Genomic DNA, 24,378 nt, shown 5'->3' with positions numbered 1-24,378 from the left:
CGTGGGGCGGAGGATGGAGAGGCTGGCAGCTTGCGCGCGCAGAGAGCAGCCTGCCCTGAGCTTCCCGTCTTCCTGAGGCCTCGTTAACTCACTGCCTCCCCAACATTCGCGTTTACTCTTCGCATTCTTCCGCTGCTTGGAGGGGTGCTGTCGACCGAGAAGTAACACAGTAGCTATCTTAAAGGGACGTTTGCTAGGTCCCCGGGAACTGTCGGTTAGCCAGCGTGTGGGCTTGGTCAACACGCACTGAGTTGGGAATCACGACGGATCGAGCCTCTGCTCCGTGTGTGTCCCTGTGGGTGGATTGGAGCAGATGTGGCCAGGCATTAGAGTGGCCCTGGTCGTGGTGTGTGCCAGCCGTGGACAGGCTGGGAAGTTACTCCCACTGCATCCTGAGCCCTGGATCTCGGTCAGCATTTCTGTTACCGAGGAGGTCGCCGTAGGGTGGGGTACAGCAGCACACTTCCGCGGGACGTCGGACCACAGTTCTCAGCCTCTGCAGCGTCTGAGGTGTGGGCCTCCTTCCCCTCTCTTCTAAAATAGGAGCTTAGCTACTCTCCGTGAGAGGGAATGCCAGGTTCTATGAGGTGCTGGTGGAGGTGAAGATGTGGGGGTCGCTTGGTTGGTGAGCTGCTTTCCCAGCCTCCTTCATGGGTGCCCTGAATTCTGTCTGTGGGTGTGTTGGGTGTGTTGTGTTCCGATGGCTGGGGTACCTTTTATATTAAAGCATGTGTGTCTAAACTCACATCAGGTCTCCTCGACTTTTATGACATCGGACAACTTCCCAAAGGCCTGGGTTTCCGTGTGGCTCTGATGGTTCTAAGCTCCACGCGCACCTTCTCTGCGGAAAGAACCCGCCTCTTCATTTAAGAGGCTCTGTGGCAAGTCTGCTTGTTACCGGTCTCAATTAACCTTTACCGTTGCAAATAGGAGGAGAAACACGCATGCAGGCGCGTTGGATTTTCCCCGGAAGAGGAGGGTCCCTGACACCCCGCCTCTGGCTCTGGGCTGTTACCGCTCACCACCCACTGGAGAATTTGCCTGTTTTCCTGCTGTAGTTGTCCCGACCCGCGGGACATCAACACGGGACCGCAAACCTGAGAGAGAAGGAATGAAGGGACAAGAGACGCAGGGAGAGGCAGCAAGACAGGAATTCTGATCAAGCTGCAAATTTTTATTGTTCACACAGGGGTATTTATACTGAGGGAAGGAGGGGTGTGACAAGGTGCAGGCTGGTTGGCTGTGTTCTTCTGCTGGGTTCCTGATAGGGTGCAAATTCGCGCCGGCCGGGAGGTGAGGTTCGCGCCGCCGGGAAGGTGAAGTTTGCGCCGGCGGGAAGGGAGGGGCGCTGCTGCTTATTGTAAAGATCAGAATGTTCTCAGAATAAGAACTTCTTGGTCCCTGACAGTAGTCATTTCACATGGCTGACCCCAGCTCTGTGCCTCCTCGAGCCACCCAGCCTGCTGCTGGCTGGAGGGCAGGCACTCCTCAATGTCCAGAGTCCCTCAACCTCTGAGGTGTGGCAGAGGGCAGAGCAAAGGATGGAGTCAGAAGGCGAAGTTTACGTCCCAGTTCTGTGACTTGTTCCCTATGGGACAGTGGAGAGTCACAAACTCTCAAAGCTGTACTTCTTGAGTCTAAAATGGGGTAAAACAATAGCCCCTCCCAGTGAAAAGGCACTGGCTCTTTGCAAAGGACAGTCATTGGTCATTCTCTGCTTCCGCCAAGGGCCTCCTCGTTTTCTACTCCATCTGGGCTTTAAAAGTGGTCAGCTTGATCTCCTCCTCTTTTATGTGCCCAATCCTTCCTCATTCCTTTGACATCACTTTCAGAAGGAACCGCTCCAACTGCCGCAGATCCTAGCTGTGGTTTTCTGTGGTCAGCATCCTCCTGGCCTCCCTGTACCCAGGCTCCCCGAGTCCAGTTCGCCTGGACTCCCATACAGCCTGCCTTCCTGAGGTTCCCTCTGGCTCCCTTGCTAAGCACTGCTCCAGGGAGTAGATCACAGAGTCTTTGCCTTGGGGAGCTTCCCTACAGAGCCTGGGCCCCATGGGAGATGCCCTGGGGTCCCTCCACCTCAGCGCCCCCTTCCCGACTTCAACAAGGGCATCCACCCCCGCTCCACTTGATACCCGGGGGTTCCATTCGGATTTGATGTTTTGAAAGGGTGTTCTCCTGCCACTCCAAAAAGAACTGATAGCCTCACTGTAATTCAGCACCTTCCTTCTAGAACGGAATAAACAGAAGCCCTGAGGCTGAGGGTTTCCCCTGGACTCCAAAGCCTGGCCCTCCCCACCTTGCCACAGGGGTCTCACGGGCTCCTGCTCCTTGTCACTGTCTTTAGGCCCTGCCCAGTCTCAGCCCAGTCGGCCTTCCCCTCCAGCAAGACCTGAACCGGCCAGCGGCTACGCAGTCTCGGGAGCACACGATGCTCACTGCTGCTGCTGCCCTTGGAGTGGCTCCTTCCAGGTCCACATAAGCTGCTTCTCCACAAAGCCTTTCCTGGCAGCTGCAGGCCAGGGTGTGTCCCCTCCTGGCTTTTCTGCACTTCCTGTGTGAGCCTCTGCATTACTTTGCTAGGAGGCAGGAACAAAGTCCCAACCGTCTGGGTGGCTGAAAGGACGGAAGTTGACCGTCTCATTGTCTGGACACTGGCGGCCTGGTTTCTCCAGAGGGCTCTCCTTGGCTTGGGGATGGCATCTTCTCACACTCTCTCTGCACATGTCTCCATCCTAGTCGTTTGTTCTCACAAGGACATCTGTCATACTGGACCCGGGCCTGCCTGAGGGCCTCATTTCTGAGGTTCTGGGAGCTGGGACTTCAACATAGGAACCTGGGGTGGAGGACACCTCACGTCAGAACAGCCTCTCGCTGTCACATGGCCTCGGGTCCTTGCTGCCCTGCCCGGTGCCCTGTTTCCTCCGAGACCATCCCCTCTGAGGAAAAGTCCAACACTATGGTGCTGTGCCCTGTACGGTTGGCAAATGCTGGGCCCCAGTCCACTGTAGGAGCGAAGCTCAGCCTTGACTTCAGGCGTGGTCTGCGAGCGGCGAAGAGTAACGGGCGCTTGAGGACCTATCCCAGGACCTGGGAGGAGGCTGTAATAGGACCTCGCCCTGAACAGGTGCTTACGGTCTGATCAGAAGACAGGACACACACCGCACTGTAGGACAGGACAGCCGGGTGTGCCGAGTGCACAGGGGAAGAGAAAGCCCGGTCGGAGTTCAGAGGATTTAAAATGCCAACAGCGTCAGCGAGGCGGACAGCCTAGCCCTCCACAGCGCAGCACTCGAGGGGGCCGGGGCCGAGAGGCCGGAGCAGGAGTTCGGGAGGGGCTCACCAGGAGTCCTCAGCCGGGTCCAAGGAAAACATGCCTCCATTTGGACACCTCTGTCCCCAGCCCCACCCTGGCTGGAGCTGGCTTTCGGCAGAGGGGTAGCAGGGGCATACAGCTCTTGGCTTTGGGCTGAGGTTCTAACGAAGGAAAAAGCACCAGCCCAAACCCAGCAGGAGGCCGCCGACCTCCCAGGGCAGCTGTGGGCACGGTGGCCATGCCGAGTCTTGGTTCTGCCCAGCTCCGACTGCCCTTTCACCGCGCAGAGGAGTGCCACCCTTCCTCCGCCCTGTTCTCACGCCCGGAAGCCTGTGCCCACGGCAGGATGTCTTTCTTGCTTAAAGAGTTCACATGTTTCAGGGGTCAAGTCACACATTCGCTCAGGTTTAACTAACGCCCCCGCGGCTCCTTATTAGCCACACAACATTTTCCTCTGCCCCCTGTCCTTTCGCACATGCTCAGGAGACTCTCCTTTCAGCTGCAGCTTTCCACGTGGTGCATGTCCATCACCGTCACTGCCCTGCCGCTGCCCCTCCACGGGCGTGCCCAAAAGACCTCGCCTGGGTTGCCCCAGACCGCTTTCATTTGGCCCATCCTGTCTCCCCACGTGACCCCGTACATGGGCGTATGGGCGTACGCGCGCACGCGCACACACACGCACGCACACACCCCTTGTGTGTGCGCCTGCAGCCCGTGTGCAGGGGACTCTGCCTGGGATGAAATGTCTAGATGTTTCCAGCAATGAGTCACACAGTCTGGTGACTCCGGGAGCCGCACAGCAGGCGCTCTGCCGTTCAGTTCTCGGGAATTTCCACTTCCTGAGCTGGCAGCTCATCTGCGGTTCCTCCTCTGCCTGGCGTTCCCTCTGGGGCCCCAGCGGGTGGGAGCCCTGGGGACACTGGGGCCTCAGCCATCGTGCTTTCTCCATCCCTGGCATGGGGCCATCTTACAACGGCAAAAGGCCACCAGCCTTCCCCTTCCCCACCTCCTGACCCCAGCTCGCCCTCACATCCGCACTGAGCTCCCCGCCAGGGGAGACGCCCCTTCCTGGCTTCCGTGGAACCCTCTGACTCTCCTTAAGCCGCGGTGTGCTGACAGGGTGGCTCTAACCTGCCTCCCCTCCGTAGAGTCCTCACTGGCCACACGAAGAAGCAGATGAAGCCATGAGAGTGGTGGACACGTGCTGCGCTCCGTGGCAGGCCTCCCGTCCACAGGGTCATGTGTGTCGCTCTGGGAGGGGCTGGAGCGGGGACGCTGGCCTGGCCCTGGCCTCAACCTGGGCATTTTCCCTGGGGCAGGGCCACAGGCTCCAGTGGAAGCCACCCACTGCCCGTACCCCAGCCGTGCCAGGCTCAGGTGAGGAGCAAGCCCACCAGCTGCCGCCATCGTCCTCAGAAGGCTGTGCACGGTCACCCTCCTGGAGGTGCCTCTCTGACCTCTGTCCACACACTGCCCCAGTCACTGACCCGTCCTCCAGGACGGTCCCTCCCTCCTTCCTCTCTGAACTTTCCTGTGCTCCCTACATCCTGCCAGGCATCCAGACCCGGTGACAAAGGCAGCCTGACCTCACCAGAGCCATCTGTCTCCCGGATCCCCTAAGAATCCCGTGGTCCCTTCAGTGTTGTGTGGTGTTGACTGTGGACACAGCTCCCAGGAGGACTTGATGTGGTGAGCTGAGCACAGGGTGAGAGCGGGGGCCCACTCAGGTCTGCATGACTGCTCTGTGTCTTTTGCAGATAACTCTACCTCTCTGAGCCTCAGTTTCCTGTCTTGGAGATGGGCCCGTGACGTCCTGCCCATAGAATTTTCTATGATCAAGTCTGGTCCAAGGCCTGTGAATGGCACCTGGCCAGCAGCAGGCTCACCCAGGGCCTCAGCTCTAGACTTTTCTCGAAAGGGCTGGCAGGGAGGGGGACTGAAAAGTGCTTCCTTCCTTTTCTCAATCGCTCAGCCTTGGGACTGGCTTTTCCCTGATTTGTTCCTAAAGGTGAAAGTGGTTGAGGCCCCCAGGGCTGTCCCTTCCTGTGGACGCCAGTCCCTCCAAGCAGAGCCAAGTTCTCAACCGTGAGCCACACCAGCATCACCTGGGCTGGCTCAAAGCAGGTCACTGGCCCCAAGATTCCCATGGAGCTGGTCTGAGTGTGGCTTCAGAATATGCAGCTCTAACTGTTTCCGGGGTGAGGCGATGCTCATGCCTAAGTCCTGTGACCCCACTTTGACCTACTGCCCTAGTGAGTAAGAGAAGCGCTGATAAATTTTGGGGAGCAGCCCTTACTGTTCCCTTCGAGGCATGGCCAGGGACATGGCACACCCTTCCTAAACACGGCCCTTTGACTGTCCTTGAGGAGTGTGGGAGCAGTCTTTGTTGTGCGACATCTTTCTTAGTCGTTCTATGAAATACTCTGAAGACGAGTTCAGTCAGGGGTCACAGACATAGGCAAGATCCTCCTAGGGCCGCCTCTTGGGAATTCACATCCTAGCTTAGAACCTAGCCAAGGGGTGGCCCTGCCTGAGGGAAAGCCACACAACCCTGCTTAACCCAACACTTGCCAAACCCGCTCGGCCACGAAGCAGTCCCCTGAGCAGCACAGAGGAATGTTTATGAGCCCACCTGGGCTCTCCAGGGGAACTTATTGAGCACCTTGCCTGCTCTTCCTGTGTGTTGCGTCTGGGTCTTGTACCCACTAACTAGACAGCCGCATGGGCTGGAGCTGGCTTGGGCTTATCCTCCATGGTAAGCCATTCCTCTGGGTCTCTGCAGGAAGCGTGCGCGTATTCTGAATAGCAAACATAGAAACGTTTATGCAGTGGCCTCGTTCTGTAGAACCTCAACAGCTTGTATTAATTATAGTGAGTGGTAGTTTGATCTGCTTTCTAAAAATCCAAATTATAAAATATTTATAAGGAAGTGTGGTGCTACTTTAAGATCACACCAAGGCTCAGACTCGTGTAGCAGAGGGGCCCAGTAATTTCCTCTCGAGGGCACATGATTCAATGCACAAATAGAGTATTTGTAATAAGCACATCAATTATTTGTGCGTAAGCTTTCACTACAGGATATCATTGGGTTTTCCCAACCTTGTTTTCTTGGGGATTTTTGCTCTTCATCCATCTTGTTTATGTTGCCTGTGGCCTTTTACCCAATAAGCACAAACTTCAAATTAGTGAAATTCAGCTAAATAAGGCTTGCGTCTGTCGGGGACACGATTCCCCTATTGAGAGGCACACACGATCCCCTGTGCTCCCTCAGGCCTGGTCACAGGGTCTAAGAACATGTGATGCGGTCACAAACCCCGCTCCTGCCACAGGCCTTTCGTGCAGGAGCTCACCTGCAGAGTCGCAGCAACGTCACTCAGTGCTCAGTTACAGAGGAAATGGGAGCTCCTTTAACCTGCTCCTCAGAGTAAGCCCATGCAACCCGGCTATCGCCCACTGGCAAGTAGAGATCTGCAGTTTCAAAACAGGAAAGAGGATCAACAGAGGCCATTAGGCTACAGGAAATGTCACACAGCAAGGTCTTGCTCTGCCCCCCACGACAGGCTCCCTGGCACCCCTGTACCCAGGCTGCCGAGTGAAGAAGCTATTGGCACGTGTCCCAGGATGCTAGCTACAGCCAGAGCCAGCAGTGCTTTATGAAACTGAAGAATCTTGTTGTACTAGTCCACTATGAATTATTGAACCAACATTGCATATTTATAGGAACTTCTTAATAGTTTAATAATTTATTTATCCCTTATGGGTCCTTTTGTCTATTTCTTTTAATTGATAAGGGAAAGAGACTTTTTAGAGCTCAGTTCACTGGGCTACTCCCTCGAAATGATGCTTCCAGAATTCTAAAATAGAATCCCACACAATTGTCCCTGAGTTGAAATCACTCAGCACACAGTAAATAGACCTGCCCACAGGAATGGGAGGTGACCCCGGCCCTGGCCCCGGGCTGCCCCAGCTCTGTAGAAGCCAGCCAGTCTCACGTCTCAGTTCTGAGAATTAGTATCCAGCTGGATTCCACGTATTCTAGCAGCTTAGAGACCTGGGAAAACCCTCCTGTGTCCACCAAGGGTGCCTCTACTCGGGGGCACCTTCACAAGCTGGCCTTCAGCCCCAGAGTCATTCCCACAGGCTCTGGGTGCCTTGCTCCTGCTCCCAGTGCTCACTGAGAAAAGGAAGCCAAGGGACATAGCCTGTTTCCTAGTGGTCACCCGTGATGACCTGGCCTAGTGGTTGTGGGCTGGCCCTGGGTAAGGAGAATGTTTCAGAATGAAGGCCTGCGTCCTTCAGGCTGAGGAGGCAAAGCAGGTCAGGTGGTCCCCGCTGGGGGTGAGAACTGGGGCTGCAGGTCTTAGTCCTGTGAGAATGCCGGGGGGCGGGGGGCTGTTTTGCATTGAGTTGGGTTGTGTGTCACGAGTGACCTCACACATTGGGAAGGCACTGATTTCTTTACAAGACAGCTGCCTTTGAGTATGCCCCTGTACCTTCTGAACAAGTGCAGATGTTTGGGGAACTATGGCCAGGGTCCTGTGGAGAAACACTGGCCTGTGGCCACTGCCGGAGTTGCCCCGTGGGAAGCAGCAGGGCTTTCTCACGGTAAATGTGCTCGTTCAGCTCTTAGAGGCGTCTTTGATAAGATGTGCACCCTTTCTCCCTTCCTGCCCCCAGCGAAGCCACCTCATTGATTAAGATTCAACCTGGTTCCATCACAATTCTCAAGTTTGACTCAAGACTATCTGAAGAAGTACATCTTAGCCTGAGTTCCCTCTGAAGAGGAAGAAAAGCTGCTTATTAATCTTCAAGGTCCAGCAAAAGTTGGAGGAAGAGCCCATTTGCTTGGGAAATCTAAGGCAGTGCCCTGTCAACAGTGGATCCAGCTTGGCTGGATTGTTAGGTAACAAAAATAAATCCACATACATCCGGTGACTCTTTTGCAAACCTTTCAGGCTCACTGTGCACAAAGGAGTTACTTGGTTTCTAAGAAGGGAGCTACAAAGAGCCAGACTAGCCACCCAGGCAAATTCTCTCTCTGATCGCTCTTGCAAACTTGTACCAAGCTGAGGCTGGCTGGCCAGATGTGCTCATGGTGCTAACAGCATTTATTGAGCACCTGTGTGCATCAGGCACGATGCTAGGCATACAGCAAATGCCACCCTTGTCCTTGACCTTGAAGGGGAGCCAGGCAAGCAGGAGTGGGAAGTGCCTGCAGCAACACAGTGGGGAAGCATAAGTTCTGCCCTGGGAGGGTCAGGGAAGGCGGTGGGAAGTTAAGAAGTGGGCCGGCCTTTGAAGCTGGTGCCCCAGCTCTCATGCCAGCACTTCTTCCACCAGAAATGGAACTCCTGAGTGCCCTGGTAAAGTTGAGGATCATTCCAGAATCATGTCTCAGCTCGGAGTGACTGTACGGCATGTTTAGTCTGGCAGACCTTTGCGAGAGAAAGAAGGCGCTGTCAGAAATTACACGAGGACATAGGACAGACGCCTGAACCCAGCTGCCCTGGCCTTTGGAGCGTGTGACCACCCTGGGGAACACTGGCCTAGGTCTGCCTCCTTGAGTGAAGTCTTCTCCCTCTACTGGTCAGAGAAGGAACAGCAGGCCATTGGTTGCCGCTTTTTTTTTTTTTTTTTTTTTAGAAAAAGGGAGGAAGATAAATACAATCTCATCTGCCATCGCAATCATCCTGAAAACCACAGTGCAGAAAAATGTTTGTACTTATGTCCCCGATAACCATCTTAGGGCTCTCTTTCAGCCCTGTTATTGAACCATAAAGATGCTGGTGTTTTCTTTATATTCAAATTGGTACCTTTTGCGGCAAATGCTCAGGAAAAGCAACAAATTGCATCTTGAACTTGAAAAGAACCCGTTTGACTCGCACTCTTCTTGCGTGACAGAATTCACTGCCTTTACATGGCGTTCGAGTTAGCCCTGCTTTTCCTTGCTCACCTGCCTCTGCAGAACAAGCAGCAGAGATGCAAAGGGCTTCTCTGGGGCTTTGTCCGAGTTTCTTATTTTAAGCACCATGCCTTTTATGTTCTTGGAAAAGAAATCTTCATCAAAAACAGAGGCTTCAGGTGTTGGCCATGCACCCACTGCCCCAGCCAGACTCTCTGGTTTTCTTCCTGGGGTCACCTGTCCCTGGGGTCCTTCCTCTGGATGCTCAGAACAGAGCAGCACAGGCACAGCCTGCAACCCCAGGTTTTCTGCATTCTCTCTGTTGCCCACGCAAGGACTGGGGGATGGCAGGCAGTGTGTTCTGGTTCTGGATGGGAGAAAGCACAGCGGCAGGGTTACCTGATCCAGAGACACACTCCTCACTGGTGGGTGAGTATGCAGAGCAGGTCAGAGCTGCCCTGAGCCCACTCCCTGTGGAGCCCAGCACCTGGTGTAGTCAGGCTCCAGCATGGCAGGCCCCTCGGTGCCGACAGCCATGAGTCTGCAGCACTGGAGCTGTGGCAGGCCCTGGGGCTGCTCACTGACGGTATCTGATGGGTGGGCACAGGGTAGGTGACAGCGGGCACAGATTCCCCACATGCTAGTTACTGTGTCCTGGGGCTCCACAGTGCCATGCAGAGCTCCCCAGCCAGGGCATGCCACAGAAAATGCCCTTCCCCTAGCTCAACCCCTGCCTCCTTCCAGCTCCTCCCTGGCCCTAACCTTACCTAACCTTCTGAGTCCTTCATCTTTGTTTCCTTGGCTGGTGATGACGGTGATCGTTCTTAAACCTCTCTGAAAAGCAGCTGCACTGTCCTTACACTTCCCCTCGCTCACGGTAGCGGGGTTGGGAGTGAGGTAGAGGACCTACAGGCCCAGCCATGATGGACGGGGGAAGTTTCCAGTGTCAGGTCTGCTCACGCACACCATCGCAAAGCGAGATTCATGAGCCATGAACGCTCCTCTGATTCCTAACAGCAAGTGTGTACTTAGCCCTCTCGTCCCTGGAAGCAAGTTTGTCCAGCCTCTGGGTCTCCCTCTTTGTGCTTTGGCATGGGTGACTCCCCGATGCACTGGCCCTCAGGGTCCTCCAGGTCACTGTTCATTGGTCTGTCCGCAGAGTGCTGGGCAGGTCAAGCTGTGTTCCCAGAGCCCAACTCCAGATTGGAGCATCCTCCACGCCTAAGGACGGTGCTCCCTGCTCTGACTTTATAGCCTTGATCCTGTCCTCCGTCCACCTCACAGCCTGCTTCAATGGACATGTCGCTAACGCATTTCTTCCTGAGTCACCCTTTGCACGTGCTGCACACCTAATGTGTGGAGGCTCATTTCATCTTCCCCAAGCACCTGCAAGCTCCAGAGGGGGTGCTCGGCTCCTTATTTAGAAAGGAAGCTGAAGTCCAGAGTCCAAGTCTGCTCTGGTTAGAACATGCATGTCCAGCCCTGGTCTCGGGTTGCCTGTGGGGCTGCCCCAGCTCGCGTCTGCTGCCTCGCTTTGTAGACAACAAGGCAGGCTGGCTGCTGCACTGGTGAGAGTGGACCTGGCGTCCCCTGGAAAGCCTGGGCGGCCTCAGGGCAGGAGACCCTCATGGAGCATGGGGAAGGAGGAAGTCGAGGCTCGGGACCGCCACCGACGTCGTGTGGTTTAATGCCTCGTGCCCTGCTCCTTCACTCGTGGCTCGAACCCTCATATGAGAAGCTTAAGGAGATGCTGTGGCCCAGATGTTCCAGGAACCCCTGGGGGAGTCCGCTCTCAACAGAGGCTCTGTCTTGTGGAAGTTCTTCCCATCCATAAGCACACAGTTTCCTCATGGTCGTCACAGGTACTATCCGCACTGAAATGAGGACGACTCTGTTCCCAGAAAATCATGATGACCTGTTTCCACTCCAGCTTCCGGCAAACCTCACAGGTGGCCCCGCTGGTGGATCCAGCAACAGGGAAGTTAGAAAGCACTTCGCATTGCTCAGTGTGCTGAACTCTGGCTGCGCTTTGACTCTTGCTTGATGTATCCAGAGAGCAGGGAAATCTCATGTCTCTTCTTTTATTTCTGGGTTCTACACAAAAACCTCCTAGTGACAGCTGGTCCCATTTAAAGCCAGCCACCTGTACTTCTGGAGATGGGATGAGCTGCAGAGAATGATATTTTCAGTGTCTGTATTTGATTATCATGTCCTTTCTAATAGGGATTTTATTAGCAGTTGTCTTATCAAATTTTTCTACCTACATAATCATTCTCCTTTTTAAGCCATGATATCTGTCCTGTACCAAATGTACACTTTGCACTTGAAACCATGAATACTCTCTTCCCCAAAACCATGCCATTTTAAAACATGACCCTTGAACCTGAAGGTCCCATTTCAAGATGGAACAATTAATACTCTGCTTTTCACCAGCTGTCTAATAAGCTCTGGTTATTCATTGACACTTCCTCATAATTAAAATTCAAAGGAAGAAACCTAAAACATCAGTGTGTTCAGAATCAAAGATGGACTCGCCATAAGTGTGGTACTTACTGAAATTGAGTAACTTGTAAAGTTTTAATACACATTACATAGTTATACAGGCTGTCTGACGATCACACAAGTTGTTCCCGTGCTGTGGCCATGAGCAGGCACTTCCTGGTCGGGCCTGGGAGCCTTCCCCAGCATCACGGGCTGGCCTTGAACTTGGGATTCCCTGCCTCAGCCTCCCAAGTGGCTAAGACTACAGGTGCGTGCCACCATGCCCAGCTCTAGACTGGCTTTATATAGGCAATTAAATCACTTGTTGCCATTAAATACGAGCTTGTCAATAGGGGTGCCTTCTAAGCAGGGTAAAAATGTTATTTCACTAGAACTCCCAGATTCTCTATGAAACAGGTCACGTTTCCATGTTACAGATGGACACCGAGCACAGAGAAGCTCCTGTGTGAACCCAGAGCTCTGTCTCCAAAGCCCAGGCTCTCAGATGCACCATTACCCGGCTTTCAGAATCTCTGTGCTCTCGAGGGGCAGTGGCAGAACTGCTGGGCACGGGACCGCACTCCCCCACCGGTCAGGAAGTTCTCTCCTCTGTGTAGGGATGAAGGGACAGGCCCACGGTGGCCCGCTCTCCGTGCAAGCTGTGGACACCCCACACTCAGAAGGGAGGTTCAAGCCTTCTCTAACTGCAGAAGCGGGTGGGTGAGGTTTCCAGGTGTCCATCAACAGCTAGCCAAGCTCTGGGACGAGTTCTAGAATCCCCAGCAAAAGCTGTCCTCCCAGTGGAGACCTGCCCCTCTCATCTGAGACTCTCAGGGGAACCGGCAGGGATGAGGCTTGGCGGATTTGTGGGCCCGGATGTGGGAGATCTGCAGGAGGGAATGGGTCACTAAGAAGGCGGAAGTGCACTCGCTGGGTCACAGGCCCTTCATTGGAGGAGTTGAAGACTGGGATTCTGTGTCTTGAAGCACCGGCTTCTCACTGGAAATCCGATGTCATTGGACCAGACTGAACAGGAGCTCACAGGCTCCGCCCCAGCCAAGTTCCTTTGATCTGGCTCTTTTGGAAAGCGTGTAAGTTCCACACACCAAATCCGGAAGGAACCGGGCTCCAGAGCGTGGTCTCGGGGTTTAGAATCGTGCCTAAAGCACTTACGTTGTGCTCCTGTTTTTGTTTTTTACCTTCAGTCACTCACTTGACAATTAAGGGACTCCTGAAGGAGAAGGGACACACCGGCCAGCAGGGGGCGCCTGGTTCCCGCCTTCCTGGGAGCAGCCCTGAGAGGACCAGCAGTGCCCTCTTGTGGGACGTTCCCAGCTGCAGAGGGAAGCCGGTCAGGCTTGGAAGAATGACGGGGCGGAGGGACAGGCCACGGAGCAAGGCCGTCCCTCTGCTCACCAGCCACGCTAATTGTTATTTTCGTGTCCGGAAAATGAATAACCCCAATAAATTAAGATCTGGCCAGGAAGATATTTCAAGAGCTAAAAATGGCAGGAAAGAATTTGTTTCCCAGCTGTTTACTAGAAAATGTTTTTGAAAGCCCCAGGTGGGAATAGATTTTTCCATAAACTTCATGAAAACACAAAGCCACATGTTCAGAGCAAAGTCAAAGTAGAGTTTCAGAATGCTTCCAGGTTGCCTCAAGAGCCCCGGGCTTCCAGGAGGAGGGTGGGCAGGAAGAGGGCTTCCCGGGGAGGGCCACGAGAGCCGGCCACCCCCGCCAGGGTGCCACACGAGGCCCCTGGGACCTGATTCGCTTTGCCCTGGTGAAAACTAATTAAAATGTGCCCTTCCCCCAACGCTGAGCTCCCTGGCTTCAAGCACTCTGTTCTCGTACACAGACACGCACACTCGTGTGCACACCTCAGAGCTCAGCTGCCACGTCTGATCTTTAATTGTCCCCATCTTCTCTACCTGGTGCAGAGGAGGACTCAGTCTGTCGACTGAGGCATGGGAGTGATTTTGAAGCCCCGAGAGAGGGATGATCGCATTCTTTCCGGTGGGTGCTGACCCCCTTGGCCGCCAGCAGGAGGGCACACTCCAGGAGTGTCCGTTAGGGGGACTGGGTTTGGGAAGCCCAGCAGCCTCTCCCCCTCCTGTTGACAGGGCACAGGTACCCTCCTTGGACCTGGCATTGGAGCAGCCTCATGCTCCTTCCAAGCTTGCTGTGGTTTGTCCTCAGATAGGCGCCTTCTCATGAGCCGTTTGGCTTTGAGCTGGGAAGTGAAACCGAGGCTCTGCACACAGCTCGCACCCTGCCCCTGACTCACCGGCCAACTCGGCCTTGCAGGGAGATTTTAGGGCAATATCCCCTCTGAGCACTGGCTGCTTTCAGACCAGGAAGAAAGGGAAGTGGCACAGAAGGGCCCTTCCCAGCCCCAATGGCGCCTTGCACCACTGACCGCCGTCGACCTTGTGGTTTCTTCCATCACTGTTTCCTGGACTGTCATCACACGTGGCACGTCGCTGAGGCTCCCCACCCTCCCCTCCAGCACGTTCCCGGAGCATGGCCGGCTCCACTGCCGGCTCAGGGAAGCTGGAGCCAGGGCGCCACGCCAGCCTCCCGGGGCGCTCGCCACCGTGTCACTTGCGTCTGTCTCTCTCGTCTTCAGTGGGCTAGGAAGCTCAGTGTGCTGCCTCAATCATGTCAAACATTCGCCCAGACAGAGGAGGGCCTGGAGAGAAGCCCGTCCAGGGGTTTGAGGCCCTTTCTTTCCTTACTTTGGAAATCCGTCTGTTCCAGAAAAGCAAAGTGCAACCACACATGGCCGTAGGATCTGAAGTGAGCAAGCTGGAGCAGCCATGAATGAGCGGAAATGCCCAGCAGCGTGTGGGGAAGGAACGTGTGGTCCTTGTCATGGTCACCAACTCCAGCACCGACGGAGTGCTTTCTGTGTGCTAAGCAGTGTGTGCATGCATGTGTGTGTGTGTGTGTGTGTGTGCGCGCGCACACGTGCGCACGCGCACACACTCGCAGGCACACAGTCACCTAGTGAGGTAGGGTCTGTTGCTAGCCCATTTCACAGATAAGGAAAACTGGCCTCAGAAAGGTCCAGCACCCTCCCACCAGCTGGTCACTGCAAGTCAGGTTTGAACACAGAGCCCACACTGGAAGGTGTGTGTTTGCCACCTTGCCTCCTGTCCTCCCACCTCGACCTGGCCACTGCATCTTGTTCAGGGGAGTAGTTTGAAACCACACACCGTGTCTGATGAGAACGGAGACCTCTGGGGTGGTGGGGTATGACCCGAGAGCCCCTGGGCTCTGCCCCTGGGACCTTGAACACATTACAACCCCTCTGACCCTCTGTTTTCCTCCATCAGATAGAAATCACACCTGCTGAGGAGACTTGGGTGAGCTAGTAATTTATGCAGAAGTACTCTGCATACCAATTAAGTGCTACAGACATAAATGATAGCTTTTAAGAAAAAAATCCATTTCAAGTTAGAAAGTAAATGTTTAGATAGACGTAATGTACTAGCTGGTTGAACAAGGGACTCTTATATTGCATTTAGATGACTATCTTAAGATCTGCATCTCTAAATCATATACAAAAGACAGAATCCATCATTTAAGTTCCCTTAAGATGAGGGGGTCAGGCTCCTGGCCACAGCCATGTACCCTGGATGATCTTTGTCTCAAGTCTGGCTCCCAGCACTTAGCTGCTGTATAGCCTTCAGGTAAATGACTGACCATCTCTGATTTACCATCTTGTCTGTAAAATGGAGATAGCAGTTCCTACCTCATTGGATTGAGAGGCTTAGATGCAATAATTCTAAGTAATACACTTCACTCTAAGCCTGGTCATAGCAAATGATAAATAAATAGTAGCTATTACCACCTAAGATCATCCCTGTCCTTGAGAGAAGAATGCAGACCATGCATTGAAGGCCCCATGTGGGACTGGAGGTGTAGCTCAGTGGTGAGCGCTTGCCTGGCATGCTCAAGGCTCCCATCACAAAAAATGAAAAGAGAAGGGCGTAAAGGTGGGTGTTCCGTCTTCAATGGAAACACCTCAGCTGGCTCTTTTAGAGGGTGTCCATGTGGGTAGGAAAAAGCATTTGCAGAAAACGACTTGGACTTGAACCCTGTCAAATGCCAACCTGAAGACCTGCCCGTGCCACCACCCGACCCCTGCCGCGCCTGGCTTCCAGTCAGACCCACGTGCACGCGTGGCGGTACATCCTCCCCTCCCCATGCTCCCACACGGCAGCCCCCACCCCAGTCTCCACCAGGGTGCTTGGGAAGGACAGGCGGCCAGTCGAGGGCCAGTGAACCCTCCCTGCCACGAGGAGTCCCCTTGGGGGTGACAGAGGGCTTTGCTTCTTTCCAAGGGTGGTGCAGGACACCCCAGGGTGAAGGGGGGACCTCACACTGGGTAGATTACCCCACTGCCTAGCAGCAGCCCTCTGCGTGACGATCAGTAGCCGTCAGTCCTCTCGGAATCATTTGCCCAGGGAGAGCCATGTCGATGTCGGTGCCCTGTGAGGCTGGGTGGGTCCCTGTGGGCTACGGACGTTCTGGGCAAAGCTAGAAAGCACGCTGGAAGGCCTTCGGGAGAGGCCTGGGAGAGAAGGAACCGAGGCCACGCCCTGAGCCTGGGAGAGCCTCGGATTCCCCAGGGCCGCAGGGCCGTCCCCCTGAAGGCATTAGGCTCAGGAAGGGCCTCTGGGCGGAGCGCTGGAACCCGAGCCCTGTCACCCGAGACCTGGGGGCCTTGGCCTGCAGAACCACAAAAGCGCAGGCGTCAGGTCACCCCTAAGGTCCTGCCTGGCCCTTAAGGCCAGATGTGTGGCTCAGAGATGGGGCAGAATGCCGTGCAGACGAGAAGTTGTGAAGTCCTAGGACACTCAAGAAAGGGCGCGTCACCCTAGTGATTTATTGACCCGTTACATGTTGAGATGGCAGCATTTGGGGTATAAATAAAGTATGATGCGATTGATTTCAGTCACTGCTGCTTTGGAGTTCAGGGGAGTTTCAAGAATAGGGACTCAGGTTCCTCAGCCCTCGGGACGCCAGGGACTGGGTCCCTGACCCAGTCGCGATGTCGGCTGCTCCCCACAGGCCTCTCCTCCCTGCGCTGTCCTTTCTGGCGTTTCTTCCTGCCAGCCTGAGGTTCCAGGAAGTGCCAATGTGGCGGAAGTTTACTCATCGAGGACATTTAGAGAATGAGGAATGGGGGACTTTCGTTAAGGACCAGTGACCCTGGTAAGGGTTGTGGTCATTACCAGGCGAGCAGTGGAGGCCCAGGACCAGGGCACTCAGCAGCCCCTTAGTCCCCAATGTGACAGGCGATACTGGAAGTGCTCCTGGTACTCCGACCAGACTGACCGTCCTCAGCTCGCATGCCTCTGCCTTTAGTGAGTGTCATTAAGTCTGCCGAGGCCAGAGGGCTGGGGAGAAGGGACGACGGCTTTCCCTGTTTCCTGAGAGAGAATAATGGTGTGTCTTCAACGCCTGTCAGAACCATCTCATCAGATTAAATAGATCCCCAAGGCCGCACTCCCAGTCTACAGAACCGGGATGCAGGTGGCCCTGTGCGGGGTCCTGACGGGGTTTGAAGCGCCAGCCATTCCGAGCCCATCACTACACCCGACTCTACCCGGGGTCCTCATTCGTGACTTGTCTCAACTACCGCCAAGTGTCCTCTTGGCTAGAAGACTCTGCACATGCAAGCACAATTCTTATGTTTTAAAGTGCCGTTTACAGCAAGAACCGTGCTCGCAGTGTGCCTCATACGCAGGAATTGGCCTCATTTCTTTCAGTGCTTCATTTCTTACTGGCTCCAGAGGCAGTGGGGGAGAGCAGGATGAAGTCTCAGGCGGGAACCACGCCCCACCCTCGCCCCTGCTGACGTTCTAGAAGGCACAGTGTTCAGGGTGGGACTGAGCTCCACCGTCCCCATCACCGTCCCTGCTACTGGGCCAGAATCAGCTCAGGATCAGGGCACACAGGGCGGGTGCACACCCTTTCTGTTCTGAGTCCCCTTGGGGCTGCCAGACCCAGGGTCACGCCAACCACCTCAGAGTCACAAACACCAACCCCAAATGGGCAAACGGGGCCCTGCCGTGGCTGCAATGCCGGAACACAGGGTTGGTGTGGCCATAGCTGCTTCCTGAGCCACCGCGGGGGGGACCCATGCACTGCCCCAGCCCGCATGACTCCCGGGAACCCCAGTGGGCTCCGGGTGAAGTGAGAGCTTGTGCGCTGCTCTCCGTGCCCGCTTGTCACCACCGAGGGGTGTCCGTCACCACCAAGGGGTGTCCGTCACCACCGAGGGGTGCCCGTCGTGTGTGCTCTGGTGCGCTCCGATAGGCTGTGTACATCTTAAAACACATATCCCCAAAATAAGCCTGAAAAGGTGACACACTCGAACTTTTACTTCTTTATTCATTAGTATTTACTCATTTTTAAATATTTAATGCTAATTCAATATAAAAACCTAATATTTACTTCTGTGGTGTTTAATGTTTACCATTTCTGGATTCCTTCCCAAAGGGCTCTCCCCACCCCATGGGAGCCACGGCTGCTGTTGTCTCTTCCCTCCTCTCTTCCCTAACCAAGAAGAGCGCCTTCAGTTTCAGGCATAAGGATCCAGAGATCCCCTCACCCCTGCCTAACTGGCCACAGAGTGCACAGTGTGACACCACGCTGGCGCACCCCGCGGCTGCACCCTGAGCCTGGCTCCGCCATCACCCTGATGTGTCAGAGCGTGTTTCCTCGCTCTGAGCTCCACACGCGTTTCCTCGACCGTCCCCTTTATGAGCAGAAGCCAGCGCTCAGCTAACCCTCAGCAGGGGGGCAGGTGCATCGCAGGGCTAGAGGCCCGAGGAGCGTCCATGCAGTGCCTCCTGTGGATGCTCAGGATCCGTGGACACTCCCAGGACGACAGGGACTAGGGGTCATTCCTCCTGCCGAGTTCTGCTTCGGCCGAGTCTCAAGGCCACTCAGCGGCCATGAAGGAACCCTCTCCTTGAGAGGTTCCCAGGGCCACCGGAGGCTCAAGTGGAGCCGGAAAAGAAAGCTCTGTGCAGCCAGCCTAGGAGCCAGGGCCCGGCCAGGTGTGGTGGCCTCTTATGCAGTCCACACACCTCCCCAGAGGCCACTCTGACCCAGGCCTTGAGCGTTTGACTCAGGAGACACCGAGGGCCTGGCTGCGTGGAAACAGCTGAAGCACAATCCCCCCATGCAGCTCCCAGGTCGCTGGGTGCAGGAGCCAGACCCATGGCGTCCACGGGGCCTGGACCCCGTCCTTGGCGCACACCATGGGGAGCAGATGCTGGGGACAGATATCCAGCAAACTTGTTCCTAAGATATTCAGCGGCCAGAACCCCAAGCAGAGCCACTGTGGCCTGGCACCCTGCTTCTTGGTGCCCTCGAGGTGGGAGGCGGGTAGCCCAGAGGCCCCCCTGGGTCAGCCAGACCTGCTCCACCAAGCGCGACCTGCCAGGCAGGGGATCCTGCTGACAGTCCAGCTCTGGACTGGCGCAGTGTGTGCAGAGTGACAGAGCTACAGCGATCTGACTTCCTTCTGCTCCCCTGCTTTTCAACAGTGAGTGTGTGCGTGAGCGCGCAGGGGAGGGGGACGGTTTTTGTAATGACCTGGGCTTCCCGGCCACCTTGGGGGGCTGCCTTGGGCAGAGAGAAGCTGGCCCCTCTCTTGCGTGCTCACCCTGACGGCACTCGCTCTCTGCGCAGCACTCTTGCCCCCTTCTTGTGGGGGAGACGAGTCCCCTGTGCTCCCACCTTCCGGGCCTTGACTCAGGTCGGAAAGCTAAACATGGGGAAGACTGACTGAGCGTGCGCACCTGGTGCAGATGGCTGCATCTATGGTCCGCCATTCCCAGACGGAACCCGCCCTGCTTCAGGCTGCTCTAGTGCTCAAGAGAACACCCAAAATGACCCAAGAGGCCTCTGTGCTGCCACGTCCCTGTTCCTTCTGCAGCATCTGCAAGAGTTAGAACCCAGCCAGGCTGCCAAGCCCCGGATGCATGCAGACCCCTCAACCCCAAACCCCCGGGGGGGCCGGCAGCCCACCTGCCCGCATGGTGGGGCTTGAGAATCCAGGTGAACCCAAGCGTAGCACTGCAGAGGACGAGAGGGCCCCCTACCCTGCCTTTAGTTCTTACCTGGGCCCTTTGGCTAGATCGAGGAACCCAATTAATCAGAGAAAAGCACACGAGTTTTACTAGTTTTGTGTGTTCGTGGAGGTCTCCACATGACAGTGCAGTGTGAAGGAGCAACCAAAGTCAGACACAATAAATCTGTGGAGGATGACAGGGTACCTGCATCTCTAAACCAGGCTAGCAGATTCTGGGGATGTCATCAAGAGATAGACGGGGGCCTGCGGATGCAGGCGGACGGTGAAGTTTACTCCGATGAATTTGTTTATTCGGGTTCATTACAACCCAGCTACCAGTCTCTAGTGATTACAGCTGTTTCCTTACCTTGGTATGAGGACAGCCCTCCCCAGAGATTCTCAGCCACTGCACATAGGAAATCACAGGCCCCTGGTCCTTCCTGCCATCACGGTTCCCCGGGTAATTTCCACCTGAAGTAACCCAGGCGCCAGCCCAGCGTATCTGGAGACTGCGTGTCCTGAACTCCTTCTCTACACAAGGAAGCCTTAAACTCGAGCATACCGATTCTTCTCTGCTACTAATCTTAGAGTTAAGCCATACACATAGAGGAAGAAAAAGAAATTCCACCCAGTAAGTCACACAACAAACACTCAGTAAGCCAAAGCAAGGCAGGGCATTTCTGTGCCCATAGAAAGACTTAAGCCCTTCACTTCATGAAGTACAGAAATCACCAGGGGACTTTCAAGTGTTTTTGCTAAGCTCTTTGGGATGTACGCAGCCAGCGAAATACTGGAACTTTGCCGGTGGCAAAACAAAACCAAGACGAGTGGTTTCCTTAAAATGACCCCCAGCAGCAGACCTAAGAGCAGGCTGGGAGCTGGTGGGATGCCCAGCAGGACTGGCAAGCTCCATGCTCAAGGGGACCACCTTTCCCTCCCCACCACACCATCCATCTCCCACCCAGTCCGTCAGGGCTGTGACCTTGTATTCTCCTCCTGTTCTCAGGTCTGCTTACCTCTGGGAAAGTCATGTCAGACGCTTTGGGAAACGTGTTCCACTTCCAACTGTGTCTGATGTTTTTAAATCATGAGATACGCAGCTAACCACCACCAACTCCCAGGGGGAAAAAAAGAGAGAGAGAGAAAAAGGCAGAGCAGAGTATATCACATTTTTTTTCTTTTCTTTTCTTTTTTTTTTTTTTTTTTTTTGGTACCAGGGATTGAACCCAGGGGTGCTTCACCACTGAGCCACATCCCCAGACCTTTTTAGTATTTTTTTATTTTGAGACAGGGTCTCGCTAAATTGCTTAGGGCCTCACTAAGTTGCTGAGGCTGGCCTTGAACTCACAATCCTCCTGCCTCAGCCTCCTGAGCCACTGGGATCACAGGCATGCACTGCTGCCCCCAGCATATGTCACAATTTGGAAGCAGGTTCACCATCTTCTCAGTTTAGAAAGTGCATCACAAAACAGCGTGGCTAATTCCGTATGGAACAAAATTAATAAGAAAAGCGTGTGCATTTATTCACAGGAATGGACCACGGTCCACGGTGTCAAGAGTGGTCATCCTCAGCACGCTTTGGCACAGGGAGGAACTTGTGCTACTTTGGTGCCATGTTCTGCCCCCTCAATACCATTGACAGTTTGGGGAGCCAGGTATGAATTCACATGTTAACAAGTGAGAACTCGCTGGGCGCAGTGGTGCATGCCTGTAATCCTGCAGCCCGGGAGGCTGAGGCAGGAGGACCACAAGTTCAAAGCCAGCCTCAGCAACCCTAGGCAACACAGTGAGACCCTGTCTCTAAATAAAGCAAACAGGGCTGGGGATGTGGCTCAGTGGCTCAGTGTCCCTGGGTTCAATCCCCGGTACCAAAAACAAACAAACAAGAAGGGACAGCTAGCGTGACAAGGACCTTGCATTTGTGATGTTTGGGGATCCGCAGGGGCCAGGAGTTTGTGTCGGCTCTGGGATCTCACTGATTAGAAGTTTCTGGAAGTCATGGACTCTGAGGGGACACGGGCAGGGAAGCCCCTGGTGGGTAAGGAGGGAATTCACCCCAGTGAAGCTCCTGCTTGGAGTGAGGGACACACCTGTTTCCACGATCTCATGGAATCATAGTGAAAATTTGAGGATTGATCAAAAAACAAACGAAGAAAAGTTCTTTGGCCTCTGTTCTGCAGCCTGCTCTCCTCCCTCTCTGCGTGGCTCACCTCAGGACAAGGAGGCTCCTGAGCCCCAGGGCTGGCCGGGTGGGAGTGGAAACAGGAAGAGGTCTGCTCCCGGTCCTCCTCTGCCTCTCCGCGGCTCGCTCCGCGCCTGGGACCATCCCGTCCATGTCCACGTGGCGGCCAGCCCCGCCCCTTCTGCGGGCGGCCGTCACACCTGCCTCTTCCCTCCTTGTTTTCCAGCCCGCCTAAACCCACCGTGTTCATCTCCGGAGTCATCGCCCGGGTAAGTCGCTCTCCGCGCCTGCCCTGGGCCCGCCGCTGAGCCTTCAGTCCACAGCCCCCGACGGCTGCGAGGCTCCTCCCGGGCCGTGACTTTCGTGTGTCTGCAGTTAAGAGGTGCGGAGCGGGCAGCCGAGTGGACGCCGAGCCACCTGCCTCTGCCCCGCCTCTGCGCTCAGCCAGGCTCCGCAGACCACCCGGCTCAGGTGTTTTTAAGCCACCTGAGCTAAAAGTGATTTCACATTTTAAATGATTTTAAAAATCAACATGAGAATCATATGCCTGGTCAGATGAGAATTTAAAAGAAACACACATTTAGTGTGTTCGAATAAAGTTTTAGCAGCACGTGGCCAAGCCCGTGCCCATTCCTCCTATGGCTGCCTCCTTCTGCCCCTGCTGGCTAAATGCATGGTTCCTGTCCCACCCGTGCCCTGGGGAGCCGGCACTCTGTCCGCAGGCTCCCTGCAAACTCCATGATGCCACCGGACTCTGCTGCTCTCAGCACAGCCAGGTCCCATCACGCCACGCCACTACCCGCTCTGTTGATGGAGCCGTAGCCACAGCCATCCAGAGACCGTGGGACAGACAGTGACATGTCCGCCACACCAGCACAAGTGTGCGGCCACACCTCAGCCAGGGCTCTCGCTTGCCACCCCCCCACACACACCCACTGTGGGCGCCAGAGGCCGACTGATCCCTCCCTGGAAAACAGCCCGCCAGCTTCTGCTGGGCCTTTCCTTCCCCGCTGCACCCAGGCCTGGCCCTGGCCATGGTGGCAAATCTGAATTTGAGGCTCTGGTTCTGGTCCTTTCTTGCCCCCAGTGCAGACGACCACAGAGCAGATCTAGCAGAGGAAAGCTGCCAGCACCGTGCAGGGCCCGGGTCCCCTGTGCCTGTCTCTGCAGTCCCCGCGCTGCCCCTGGTCCTAAGGGCCCCTGAGCGCCTCGGCCCCCAGCCACAGGAGAGAGGCTCCTGGTGCTGAGAGGCCACTGCTGCGCCACCCCTCAGTCCCCGCTCTCCCTGCGGGAAGCCAGTGCACGCTGGGTGCGGGGCCTTCGCTAGCTGTCCTTTCACCGTGGCTCAGCCTGTGTGTCGGTGTCTCCTGACAGGGCGACAAGGACTTCCCCCCAGCGGCTGCACAGGTGGCTCACCAGAAGCCCCACGCCTCCATGGACAGGCACTCTTCCCCCCGGACGCAGCACATCCAGCAGCCGCGCAAGTGACGCAGCGCCTGCACCCCAGCGCCCCGGCGGTGCCCCGCTTCGCCTCCCGTGATGGCCCCAAGGAGACCAGCACCTTCTCCCCAAGGCTGCGCAGCTGGGAAATCTAAGACAAAGCCGGGCACTCCTTCCTTTGTCTTAAATTTCCATATGTAAAATAGAAACAGCTCAAACCTCCAGGTGTGTCTGTAGGAGTCTTGGGGTGTGTTGAAGGATCACTGCACCCTCCCCGAAAAGCACCATTAGCAGAATCTGTTGAGACCCAAGTAAAGTGAAGTCCTTCGCCCTTTGGCCTAATCTGCCTGCAGTGGTCTGAAGTCCTGCCTGTGTCCTGGAACCGAGGAGCCGCTGGGAGGACTCAGCAAGGTTCAGGAACAGTGCGGTCAGTTCAGGAGGGCAGAGTAGCGGAGGCATAGAGCCCACCGCGCAGGCGTCACAGGACCAGCAGGAGGAAAGCAGTGGGCTCTGAGGAGCCCCTTTCACTCCAGAGCCCGCTGTGCTGAGGTCTGGGCCGTGAGCTCCTGGCGAGCAGGCCGGCCCCCGGGAGAGTGGACGGGCCTGTGTGGCTCAGCTGTCCCTCTAGGCTGCTTTTGCCCTCGGGAGGTGACCACTGCCCAGGGTGGAGGAGGGCACAGCTAGCTCTGGGGTGCTCAGCACGGGAGTTGAGACTGAAAGGCGGGGTCCAGGCCTGCCTTTGCCCCCAGGGATGACCACGTTCCCCTGAACTAGAAAGACCACTCGTGGGCCTGTCTCCCCGTCCAGAATCCCTCCTGCCCGGCCCACATCCGCCCGGACCCTCCTCGCTTGGGCCCATCAGACTGTACAGCTCTCCTGCCCTCGATTGTCCCTCCTCGAGCCCAGGCATGCCCTGCTTTTCTAAAACGCCAGAGGGCTCATTCAGCCAGACATTAGAACCTTC

The 24,378-nt window shown here is 55.5% G+C and overlaps 1 protein-coding gene across 1 annotated transcript in view; it reads left to right on the top strand.

Annotated features, from left to right (window-relative positions):
- Dap (death associated protein) overlaps nt 1-23,636 on the top strand; it is a 61,486-nt gene extending 37,850 nt beyond the window's left edge. Inside the window, exons 3-4 of the mRNA XM_047555599.1 lie at nt 22,201-22,243; nt 23,349-23,636. Coding sequence (XP_047411555.1) covers nt 22,201-22,243; nt 23,349-23,462 — 157 coding nt within the window. The 3' untranslated portion in view covers nt 23,463-23,636. The remainder of the gene's footprint in view (nt 1-22,200; nt 22,244-23,348) is intronic.
- The last annotated feature ends 742 nt before the right edge of the window (nt 23,637-24,378 follow it).

The sequence above is a fragment of the Sciurus carolinensis genome, chromosome 6, assembly GCF_902686445.1.
Source record: "Sciurus carolinensis chromosome 6, mSciCar1.2, whole genome shotgun sequence".
NCBI lineage: Eukaryota > Metazoa > Chordata > Mammalia > Rodentia > Sciuridae > Sciurus > Sciurus carolinensis.
This window is presented reverse-complemented; position numbering and strand designations above follow the sequence as displayed.